Raw genomic sequence first — 11,692 nt, 5'->3', positions numbered from 1 at the left:
ATTAAATATCAAGATATACCGAGGAATCATTGTTAATATATGTAGATATATTACGATATTTGCATATGCCCCAATATAAAATATTCCCACATATGAGAATATATCTGCAATACATATATCGATATGTGGCTCTATCCTAATATTTTGTACCATGGTTCAAACTTCAAATTATCGTCACATACGTTTTTGTTCCTCTATATCTCGGCAAGTACCCATATGGAAAATACAAGGGGTCACGGAGGTGAAAAAAATGAAAATATCTACCTGTTGATTAGTTAGAAGTTAGAACGATGTTGGAAAGTATCGTACCAATTATTTGGTCATATCATGCATATCAAAAGTTCAAAACCCATGGCATAAAAGCAAATTCTATTTCTTGTAGTTTGGTACTTTGGTCAGTCAGTTAGTGACATGACATAAAATTAGTGAAACCCAAGTCTCTTAAAACACTTGTGCCATTTTATATTTATCTACTAATTTGGTACTAGATACCACCGCCTACCAAACAGAATCAAAGCCCTATAAACATGTATTCAACATTTTGCGTTACATTTTCCTCAACTTAGTATTGCCAACAAACTTTCTCTTTTATTAAGCACAACCTATATTTTGAATATCTGCCAACACACTTAGCTTCCAAATTTATGAATCTAGTACTCAGAGATCAATTATTCAATATAAAGTAGTTTTAAAGTATGAAATTATTTCGTGAGAGGACAAATGTTCAACTAGTTTCCATCAGCTATCAATTATGATGGCAGGTTAAGGCAATTCGGATTCGAATAATAATAATGTATTTAGGTAGTCGATTGAACTTTCCGAACAAGTCAATTTGAATGTTAGCCGAACCAGTGAAAGAATGTTCAAATCAAATTGATCCTCATATTAAAACAAGTTATCGGTTGAACTCTCCAGTTCAAACTATAGTGCATTTAACGTTTTTAATCCATATTGAGCAAGTACTAGGTACATAATCAGTTGATGATTAAGTGAATTAAAACCAAAATAGTATTGTTTAACTGTTAGTTTAAAACCAGCATTTCTTGTACTCTGTAGTACCAAAAGTTGTGTTCGAATTGACTCTCAGAAGGTCAAACCAAAGGTTTGGGGCTCAAGTTTAGTTGGTTCCAACTACATTATAGTCTTCAAGGGCTTATCCCATTTGAAGGTTGAAGACGACTTTCCAAAAGTTTAAGTTAAGCCTAAAGCCCAATCCAACGGCAGATCTTAGGCTCAATTAAAAATTGGCTGATTCACAGTTCCAAAGCCTATAATGGCTTATGTATCCTGTTACTACCATCAAAATCTAGCAACCTCAAGGTATCAACTGAAAGTAACTTACTAGAATGCTTAGTGGGGGAAAATATAACTTGCTGGAATGAGTGGGAGCTTCTTCATTTGTCTCTTTTTCTTCACTATTTACCATTAGTTAAGCACTTGAGCTGCTGCACAAGTTTAAACAAAAATCTAAAAGTTCTGTTGTTCAATTTGCATCTATAATAGATTCTGCTGATCAATTTACATCTATAAAATTCTGTAATGCTTCTAGGAACAACAGCCTCTTCAGTGGACAGTGGTGGTCATCTTGCCTAGTGCATGCAGAAGTTTGTCACCATCAAGAAGAAATTTCATTGATATATGTAAGCATATCATGAAAACTGAATGTCCTTATCCATAAAAAAAAAAAAAAAATGTCTTTGCGGAGATGCTTTTTGGTGAAACAAAAATACAAATTGAAAATGGGTAGTTCCAAAACTTTCATTTGGGCAAATTCTAAATGTAATTCTCCTTAATATAACATGAAGTTCAATCAGAATGTCAGTATGAGGAAAAAATCCCTACACCAAAAATAATTAATAACACAAACTTTGAATAAAAATTGAATTTTAATCAAGTATCATTTGCGAATTAGTGATACTTTGCAGTTTAACTGCAAGATGAACACATCACATTGTTAAATACAATCCCAGCCTAACTTCATATTATTACTAAACAAAGAGCTATACAGAGGTGAGTACAATGGTGTCCCATGACCTAATATACCTTTTAATAAAAACAGGGGCAATGTAAATATTAAAACACAGTCGTAAACTAAAGAAAAACAAACTGGAATAATCACTTGCGCTTCGAAGAGGAACCTTTCTTGATCTTCTTTGGAGGATTACTGTTACTTCTGCTTTTACAGCAATTTTGACAAAACCAATCTTCCTCTGGAACAGCTCCCAGCGGGGGGTTACAGCAATCAATATGGGTACCAACCCCACACCCAAAAGAACCGGTATCATCACCACAAATCAGCATTACATCTCCTCTGTCATGGGACCCACAATTTTGGCAAGAGATATCAGCGCTGTTTTCATCCTCCTCTCTATTATTGCTTTTGTTACACTCTGGTGGCGTCAAAGCCTCAAAAATCTCTTCCGACTGACTTAACAACTTTGCATATGATTTCTCTGTGCAAGCATGAGTATTGAAGAGCACATGTCTGTCAAGGGAGGACCCAGGCTTGCATACGTATTCCACCAAGTAGTCTGCCACAACACATGGTATTTCATGCCTTAAAAACTCCTGCACCCATGAATCAACACAGGGCATGCTAGGGCTGACAACAGCAAAGTCGACTCCAGATTTGAGGAACCGGGTGTAAGGAGGGGAAGTTGCTAAAATCACACCGTCTCCAGCTTTCACCACACGCTTGAGTGTATCCTAATTCAGAGATGCGATTAAAAAAGATTACGGCCAAAAAAATATTAGAGTCTTAAACACAATACTTAAGTAACAACAAAATTTCAGGAAAGGTATCTATCTTCTTCAGCGAAGAAAACAAGTATAAGATTGTTATAATTTACTCAAAGAACCAAAGACAGTAACCAGTAAAAAGAGTACATAAAATGTAGCATAGTAATGCCAACAGAAAACTACCAGTGGAGGCGCAATGCAGTCTCCATATATGACAATGCGCATTCCATGAAAGGCACCATGACCTGTCCTCTCTCTTAAGAGGCGCCATTTCCTTGGAGCCTCTAAATTTATTGCACCATCTTCGCTAAAACCATTTTTGAACCATTCATAAAGTTCTTCTGGTAGCAACTTTCCTGCTTGGTTACTGGCAGTTAAGTAATCTGTCTTGAGAATCCACCTGCACCCAAGGAAACACATTGTCTATCAAGAGTAATCCACATGTCATAGTCACATAAATGATAATGAAACTTGAACATAAACTGCCCCATCTTTTATAAAGAACGAAAAATCCAATCTATACCGGCGCAACGCAATTAAAGGTTAAATGCTCAACAAAATTTAACTTGAGCAAAGAACCATTAAAGTGTATCAACAGATTTACCTGCCAGACGCTGCAGCTGCAAAAAACTTCTCTGTTCTTCGAATTGGATCTGGAACAATGAAGTGTGTAGCCTGGTAAGACCAATTGTGAGAATCCCTGCAAACTCTTCCTTTTAGTCGTCTTATAACTTGCTGGAACTCCTTTCTTTGTAAACGATGTCCACTCACTATAAACCATGCAGGCTCAGGCCTAAAAATTTGTGAACCCCCACCTAGCTGAATACCATCTACATTTATCCCACATACTGTTTTTCTAATCTGCATAGATGCTCTACTTAATTTAGCAGCCACCGTCTCCCTCTTATGTTCTCCCGAACTTGTACTCAGGGATCCAGTTTCCATTGGCTTGTTCTCCTTCTCTGCATCCATCTGCTTGCTTGTGTTTTTCAAATATGAAGTCTTACCCTTGGGTTTACTTGCAGGACGTTGCACCCCTTTTGCCTTTTCAGACTCCATCTTTCCGTCATTTGACACCATCTCAAGTTCTGCATTTTTGTCTACCCCAGCAGTTGCGGATTCTTTAACAACAGGATGCAGAATTTTCTCACTATCACTTGACAAACGTTTTCTTGCTTGCACCAGATCTCCCTTTTCAATCGGCTGGTCATCCTTGTCTCTATTCTTCGGCTTCTCTGTCGCATCCAACGATACAGGCTTACTCTTGAGTTTACTTGCAGAACGCTGCTTTCCATTTGACTTCTTCATCTCCGTCTTTTCATCATTATTTTTGTCAAGATCTACTTCTTTGTCTTTCCCAGACTTTTCTGTTTTTTTCACAACAGACACAGATTTGTTCTTTCGTCTACTGAAAACACTGCCTCCCCCTTTAACCACTTTCTCCTTCACCACTGACCCACCCTGAACATCGCTCTTGCAATTAGCTCCATTTACATCTTCTTCATCTTTCTCTAAAGTCCCTTTCACATTTTCAATGTGTGCAGTGTCTCTATTCATTTCAACTGTTGAAATCTGCACCAATTCTACCTTTTTTTTGTTGGCTACATTTTCTCGAGGGTTAAAAATTTCTTCTCTAGTTGTATTCTCAAGCTCTGCTCCAATTTCTTCCTCTGGAGCCTCAGTCTCATCACCTTCACCTGTAGCAGTGTTCTCAACTTCGTTCTCATTACTCAAATTTGCTGTAGTCTCTTGTCGAGTGACACTCTCCGTGAGTGAAGGGGACCGAGCCACCTCACATCTAGCACCAACTGTCGATCTATGCTCTGCTTCTTTGCCTCCCATGGTAGAGAATATAGCTTCAGCTGCAATGGTTTCTCTACCCAAGCGAAGTGATCCTTTCTGTTTATTGATACCAGAACATTTCTCACCATTGCTATAAAAAGCATTGGATTTTAAATGAGGTGTATCAATCAGCAATCCTTCAGTTCTAGCACTTCCCAATGGACTTCCGGTGGTACAAGCTTTTGAATCGGCAGTGACTTTCATTGGCGATTTATAGCTAAAATTAGAAAGGGACGCCTTTCTCTTCTGAGGCAGTATGTTACATTTTCCTCCCTCGAGATGCAACTCTGAATCGCTACTTTTTTTTGAACTATCTTGGTTAATTTTGAGTTGATTTAGCTTTGGAGGAGATATGTCAATACCTTCCATTACTTTGTACTGTTCTAAATCACCATGAGGAGAGCCACTTCCTTGATTTGAGAGCAATCCCGAGAACTTGGAAATTGAAGCTCGCCCTTGAATTTTCCTTGAGTAACTTACAGTACCCTGGTTTGCTGCGTCGGACGGAGAACTTCTTTGCAACGTTATCGGTTTAGAGAACAGCTCACTGCTTTCTTTGCAAAGGTTAGCTCTGTCATAAGCTCCAGACTCCTGACAAGTAAAATCTGCTCCCCTTCTATTTGCTTCATGCAACTCTGTAATATCATCAGATCTGGCTTTCTTTCTGGGGCTAGTTAGTAATCTCTTTTCAATAGCAATATCCTCATTTCTTCCTGATGAAATTTTCTCTGCGGCTTCATTGCTGTTAATTAGCATTGACATTTCAGATCCCTTTGAAATCCTGACTCCACTTCCGGACCCCTGAGAAGTGAAGTCCCCTCCCTGTCTGATTACTTCATGCAACTCTGGAACTTTATCAGACCGGGCCTCTTTCTTGGGGCTACTTACTGACCTCATCTCATTAATAATATCTTCAGCTCTTCCTGACAAAATTTTCTCTGCAGCTTCATTTTGGTTAATTAGCATAGGCATTTCATATCCCTTTGTAATATAAGATCCGCTCCCACTATGCATGGTTATAGGAGCGCAATTCTCCCGTTGTTTATTGTTTCTATCCTCCTCTGCTTCTTCTTCAGAATCCTTAGCTTCAGCCTCCATTATCTCTAACTCATATCCACTGTAAGAAGAATAACAAATTACAAGAAATCAGAATTGAGAAATTCTAGGAATTCTGAGATAGATCAATAATTTTGTTGTTTTTGTTTAAATTTTTAAGAAACAATCAATTACAAACTTATTTTCTTAATCATAACAAAGATTGGAGGTCAGGGAAATGGCCCTGCTTCCAAGAGATTAAAGGTCTCATCAAAGAAGATGCAGTGAAAACAACAGAAATTTAAAAGAGGCACATGGAGATGTTGTAAGAATTTAGAAAGGATTAGTTGCTCACCTTTTGTTATAATCACATTCAGGAAGGATCTCCCAGGTTCTTAAACTGCAAATAGGAACATTTTAGCACACAACCCCCACATTAAAAAGAAAAAAAGACGCATGAATGGAGATTGCTTAAATGCAATGATGATGTTTAAGATTCAACAACATTATAGTAAAGAAAAGAACCGACCAGTCTTCTAACCAGCTATGATTGACAAGCCTTATCTTCTTCAATTTCTTTGCAAGCTCATATTTTTCACCTGTATAAAATAATATCAACTAGAAGTTTCCTTAAACCATATGAGCGAAAATCATTTAATATTCACTCCTAGTGCACCTTGATTTACGATTAGCTATGAACCAAAAATGGGAAAGCTAAAGAACTACCAATTATATTAATTATCTTAGTCCTAGTGAAATTATAAGCCTCCTTCAAAATAACTACAGAGACACTAAGGTACTAGCAACTCAGAAAATAAGCACTGCTATAGACTAAGAAATGTAGTAAATCCAAAGTACTTATTGGCCTCCTTGCCTCCTCGGCATAAAGTCAAAGATTGCATACTGCAAAATCTAACTTCCAGCGTTTAGTTGGTATTTGAGAAGGGATCCCTCACAAATCAGAGCATGAATCAAAACTTTTTGGTTAATAAAATAGCTGATCGGAATAAAAACTGTTTGGTTGGTCATACTTCTCCCCTCTCTTTTTCTGTAATGTGTGTGATTCTTGTTAGAGTTCTAAGGGACATCTCCCGAGGGGATATAGGAAGTTTCTATTATGGTAAACTCTTATTTTCATATATATAATGAAGTGATACAAGGCCGAAACTAATAAGGCCGTATCCTTTTTTTCTCTTTGTGCTCTCCAAACTTCTTCTCTATAAAGTATAACCAACAGTAAAAAATTACTATTTATTCAGCCTTAACCATAACAACTCTATCACTTTAAAGCCTGGCATTCTTTTTACAGTTCACCAAGCACAATCATTCTGACATACTTTCTGTCTGAGTAAACAAATCGTACCCTCGAATTTATAGCATATCAGATGAGTCACTTTGTTTGCTACCAAGGGCTTGGAGAAGTTTGCACCCATCAGGGCTACCATTCTCTGTGGAAAGAAAAAGAGAAACAGTAAAAAGACATACTCTCAACAATGTTCCATAATGCTGGAGATTATCGTACTCTTAAACCAACAGAAGTACAATGATGCCATGTTGCCCATGTAACATATAAGTATATAACATAATAACTACTAAGTCCAACAATTTAAGAGGTGGGAAAAAACAAATAAAAGAAAAGAAAAAAACACCCTACCATAATATCGTCGCGATCTTGCCTTTGGTATCCTGTCAAGCAAATAGACAGTGATTTGGCTCCAGGAATCCCGTTCAGATCTTTTACTGGTCTATACAAAATCTGTAAGGGGAGAAATATTAGAAAATAGGCTACTATCTCAAACCTACAACGAGCAAAACATACAAAAAAACAAAACAGAAAATAGCAATTACTCAAGAGCATAGTAATACTGAAGCTCCGTCTCTAGGGATTTCTAGCATCAAATTTCTCATACTGTGTCAAATGCACAAGCACACTTAACTATAACTTGCATTCCACAGGTTCATAACATTCAGCATGTGTCAAAATTTGCTCTCCAGCTAAAAATGAAAGTATAGAAACTATACATGCATCACCATTACAACATATAAACAGGCCACTATGGTCCTGAAGTGTGGCCTTCTCTAGATTTGAGCTGGAGCTTCCACGTGTCATACTTTGTGGCTAGAAAGCAAAACTAATAACCATAGATGAAGTATATCCTATTAGAATGTAGTGAATTAAAGTTTAACCTTAAAGGAAACTTCAATTCTTAGTACAAAATGTGAAGTATGAAGTATATCCTATTAGAATGTAGTGAATTAAAGTTTAATCTTAAAGGAAACTTCAATTCTTAGTACAAAATGTGAAGTACCCATCAAGTAACACATTTCATACCTATGCGCACCTTAAGGTCCCAAAACATGCCAGGCTAAGTAGCCAAAGGTTTGGTGTGCCTGTGTGCAGGTCTAAAATGATGTAAAGGATTCAGTGTAGTAGAGTGGAATATTTGAATGGAGAACACTATTCAATTTAATACATCCCTAGTAACAGCTATCTGATCTCATTCTATATTTCATCCTAACACATCTTTATGAGCAAAACAAATTCTCGTGAACTGAAGTAAGCAAAAATAAAGTGCATATGTGTTAGAAAATTCTTCAACTCTCCTCCTTCTCACATGCTAACCCTTAGATTTCGTGAACTTAAATTCGAGATATATATGTAAAGGCATTTGCTCACTCTCAGACTTCCCGCTAAAGTATTCGCTCTTTCTTCTCCCCTTATTTGGAAATCTCACTCAAACTCAACTAACAAATAAAGTTAAACTAATTCCATCAACAAGAAATCAGGGCCAAATTTACGAAACATACCGAGCTGGAATCAACAAGCATTCCCACATCAATGCAATGCTCAACCCACAATGCTGTAACCACTACTTTCCCATCCGCTCGCGCAACAACACACTCCGAATCATCCTAAACATTTCCAATACTCAAAATTCAACAACAGAAATAAAAACATATAAAAAAAAAACAAAAATAAAAAAGCCCCTTACATAAACATTCTTGTCAACAATCAAGTGACTACATCTTTGACCATATTCACCAACATCTACTCCTCCCCCACTAACAAGCTTACTTCGTACCTTAAATTTAAACACTTTGAAATATCATAAACATATAAAAATCGAAACTTTAACTGAAATGAAATGTTAAAAAAGTTACCTTTACTTTTTCAAGTGGGTCAAAACCAAGTAAAACAAATCCAACACCTGCAAAACATTTTATAGAAGAAGTAGTACCATCTTGAAGTACCATTTTATTATTATTAGAGTTTGATTTGGGGGAAAAAATGATATTTGAAACCCTAGAAATTGAAGAGAGGAAATAAAAATGAGAGGGATTTTGTTTTTGGGTGCAGTGGCGGGAGATCAAATTGGATGCTTCGGTACACGTGGTAGTAGTGTGTTGTGTGTTGTTATAATGTGTTGGAAGTAGGTGAGTCGTTGATTTTAAATTAGACGTGAACGTGTGAGTGATTAGTGGGAGTTTTTACTTTTGAGAGATGGGAAGAGTTTTACTGGATCAAGCTTCTCAAAGAAGACTCAAACTTTGTTACATAAAATTTTTCGAAATCTGCCCCGTTGTTCTAAACTCGAGTTATACCAACTCCAAAATAACTCCACCATGAAAAATAATAAATTATAAACTGATTTTTTGTGGAGATGTTCTTTCTACAATATAAATCATTCTTAGAAAAAATCAGCGTATTTGAAGATGTCTACGTATCAAAATTTGATTACAATGTTATAAAATTATCTAACAGTCCAGATTTTTCAAATTTCAAAACAACTTTTGACAAAATTAAATATTTTTGTTTGGGCAAATTTTTTGTAAGGAGATTCACCGAGAATACTATCTTCACCAAAAATCAACCCTCAATTCATTTTATAAATCCACTTCTGGTGATATAGTTCATATAACGGGCTCGTTACGGAAAACCAATTCAATATTTTTCTGAATTTATATCTTTACTATTTTAAAAATCCCACCTCCACCATTACTACAATAGTACTTAAACAAATAATTTTTTCTGTGTAACTCTTGGTCACTTTTTTCTTTCTAGATTTGCCCCTATAGAAATTTACATATTATTATTTTGTCTTTAACCTAAATTTCGACAGTTTTAAATTTAAAAATACTAGACAAAATTTCAAATCAATTTCAACATTTTCTAATCGAAATTCCAAACAAAATTTTTAAACCAATAATTATATTGTGGGCCCACATGCAGGTCCCACATATGGTTGTGTTATCAAAGACCATTAATACTGAGTAGTTGAGAATGATCCCAGTGACCCACGTCAGCCCCCCTTTTTTCTCTGAGACTGACACATCAGATTTTTCTTAAAAAAAATAAATCTACGCCATTTTTTTCAGATTTCAATTGTTCGTAACCCAAAATAGATAAAAACCCCATTTTTAAATCTTATCTCCATTCTTAAACAAAAAAAAACCTTAAACACGACATCTGATAGTAGATAAAAACCCCATTCTTAAATCTTATCTCCATTCTTAAACAAAACAAAACCTTAAACACGACATCTGATAGTCCAGAGCTACCAAAAGATACTGCTCTAACAGGTTTTTGGAGTGCTTCCTCGAAAAATAATCCAGACCTAATCCATTGCCAGTTGCTTTGATCTACGTAATACTTTTTTAAACTTTTCGATTTAATCTCTTTATCTCACATTTAATATGCGTGTTTACAAGCATAGAATTGATTCTTAGCACCGAAAAAGAGTAAAGGCGAGAGCCAAATTTCCCAAATTTTTAATACCCACGATCTTTCTTGAAATTTATGATGAGATAAAAAAAAAAAAAAAATAAAAACCGGTTCGGGTTCCGTGGGTCTTCCTCTTCAAGCCGTATTAGGAAAGAGATTTTGGAACTTGGGTTTCGGATGATGGGTGCGAAATCAAGAATTCGTGTGGTGATTCTCGCTTAATTTTGACGGATGTTGAGAATGCATTGTCAAAGTTTATGTGGGCGAAAAGAGGCACGTAAGAAGATAGAAGTTGCAGGTCGAAGGAAACCGATACCAACGATCGGGTTCACTTAACTCTGCGATTACACACCAACTCCATTAGCTATTTTAGAGTTCGATCATCGAGAACATCATATTTCCCCGAATGAAGGTCCTAAACGCAAAATACCGCCTCCTGTTAGTCAGATGGGGGCATGTTGACAAAATTTAGTCAAGAAGTCGCATTGGCCCATGAAACACATTTGTCGGGAAAAGCTTTGAAGACATTGGATTCTGGATAAGTACTTCCAAAGTAAGTAAATTCTACTACTCATGCAATTAACTCTTTCATATAAGAATGGTCGCTACACTAATTTCATCCTATTGTTTCATAACTACGCAGAGGGCAAAGATGGTTCACCACAAATTTCCAAATTGAATTGTAATTGAAATCGGAATGAGGAAGGGGAAGAAAATACATTATTTGTGAGAAACAGACATTAGATATTATGATATCTTCTCATTCCATGCTATACCATATTTATACATCTATGCACCAATCAAGTGTCTTGCACATACGGTGTCTTAAGTACTTCGCCGATTCGAGAAAAACCGAGGTAAATAGTCCGCTAACTTTGAAAATATTTACTTTTGGTAATACGAGTAGGTAAGAGGGGGTAAAAAGGAGTATTACTTGGTTGGCCTTCTAGGTCAAGGTGAATGATTTGGTTATCTATAATATTGTTATTCGTGTACATTTATAAGGAGCGCAGATTGGATGGTAGTGTTATTGTTAGCTAGAAAATATGTTAGGATGAGAATGTTGGAATGTTAAGAATTTCCAGGCTTGGTTTTACTTGACCTTAAGGTGCATTTGGTTAAACTGAATCTAGAACCTACTTTTTCCATTAGAGTTTCTACCAATAATACAACTGCTTCTTATTTACTTTTGTGTGTACTGGAGACTATGTAAGGAGTGTGATAGACAAAGTCTGACAAAAGAAGCTTAAAATTTCCAATGTAGGCAAGTTCATGGTTTGGAGTTACCTTTTTGAGTTATTAGGAGTAAAATCTGAGTTCAAACACTTGATCCACTTAATCTTATTTACTGAG

General features: G+C 36.2%; 1 protein-coding gene across 2 annotated transcripts; it reads right to left on the bottom strand.

The window, feature by feature from the left end:
* Window positions 1-1,867: 1,867 nt before the first annotated feature.
* On the bottom strand, window positions 1,868-9,013 carry LOC147516728 (transcription coactivator). Of its 2 annotated transcripts, none has more exons than XM_086589199.1 (10): window positions 8,779-9,013; window positions 8,610-8,699; window positions 8,425-8,529; window positions 7,271-7,372; window positions 6,980-7,064; window positions 6,146-6,215; window positions 5,972-6,016; window positions 3,344-5,698; window positions 2,923-3,139; window positions 1,868-2,706 (listed from the first exon to the last, which is right to left on the bottom strand). In XM_086589199.1, exons 1-10 carry the CDS (start codon window positions 8,869-8,871, stop codon window positions 2,116-2,118), a joined length of 3,753 nt encoding a protein of 1,250 aa, XP_086445325.1. In that variant the 5' UTR covers window positions 8,872-9,013; the 3' UTR covers window positions 1,868-2,115. The 2 variants fall into 2 exon arrangements, with proteins under 2 accessions (XP_086445325.1, XP_086445324.1); XM_086589198.1 differs by having other exon boundaries at window positions 8,610-8,691; window positions 8,779-9,005.
* Between the last annotated feature and the right edge of the window lie 2,679 nt (window positions 9,014-11,692).

The sequence above is a fragment of the Coptis chinensis genome, chromosome 2 (genome assembly GCF_015680905.1).
Source record: "Coptis chinensis isolate HL-2020 chromosome 2, ASM1568090v1, whole genome shotgun sequence".
Taxonomy (NCBI): Eukaryota; Viridiplantae; Streptophyta; class Magnoliopsida; order Ranunculales; family Ranunculaceae; genus Coptis; species Coptis chinensis.
The sequence above is the reverse complement of the archived record's forward strand: the minus strand, read 5'-3'. Positions and strand labels throughout refer to the sequence as shown.

What these genes read in the sequence shown, in the direction of transcription:
- LOC147516728 (XM_086589199.1), bottom strand. Translation starts at nt 8,871, where the DNA reads ATGGTACTTCAAGATGGTACTACTTCTTCTATAAAATGTTTTGCAGGT. An exon ending in TGCTTGTTGATTCCAGCTCG is followed by an intron (nt 7,373 to 8,424) that starts GTATGTTTCGTA and finishes CTCCCCTTACAG; the next exon opens with ATTTTGTATAGACCAGTAAA. An exon ending in CATAGCTGGTTAGAAGACTG is followed by an intron (nt 6,017 to 6,145) that starts GTCGGTTCTTTT and finishes TCCTATTTGCAG; the next exon opens with TTTAAGAACCTGGGAGATCC.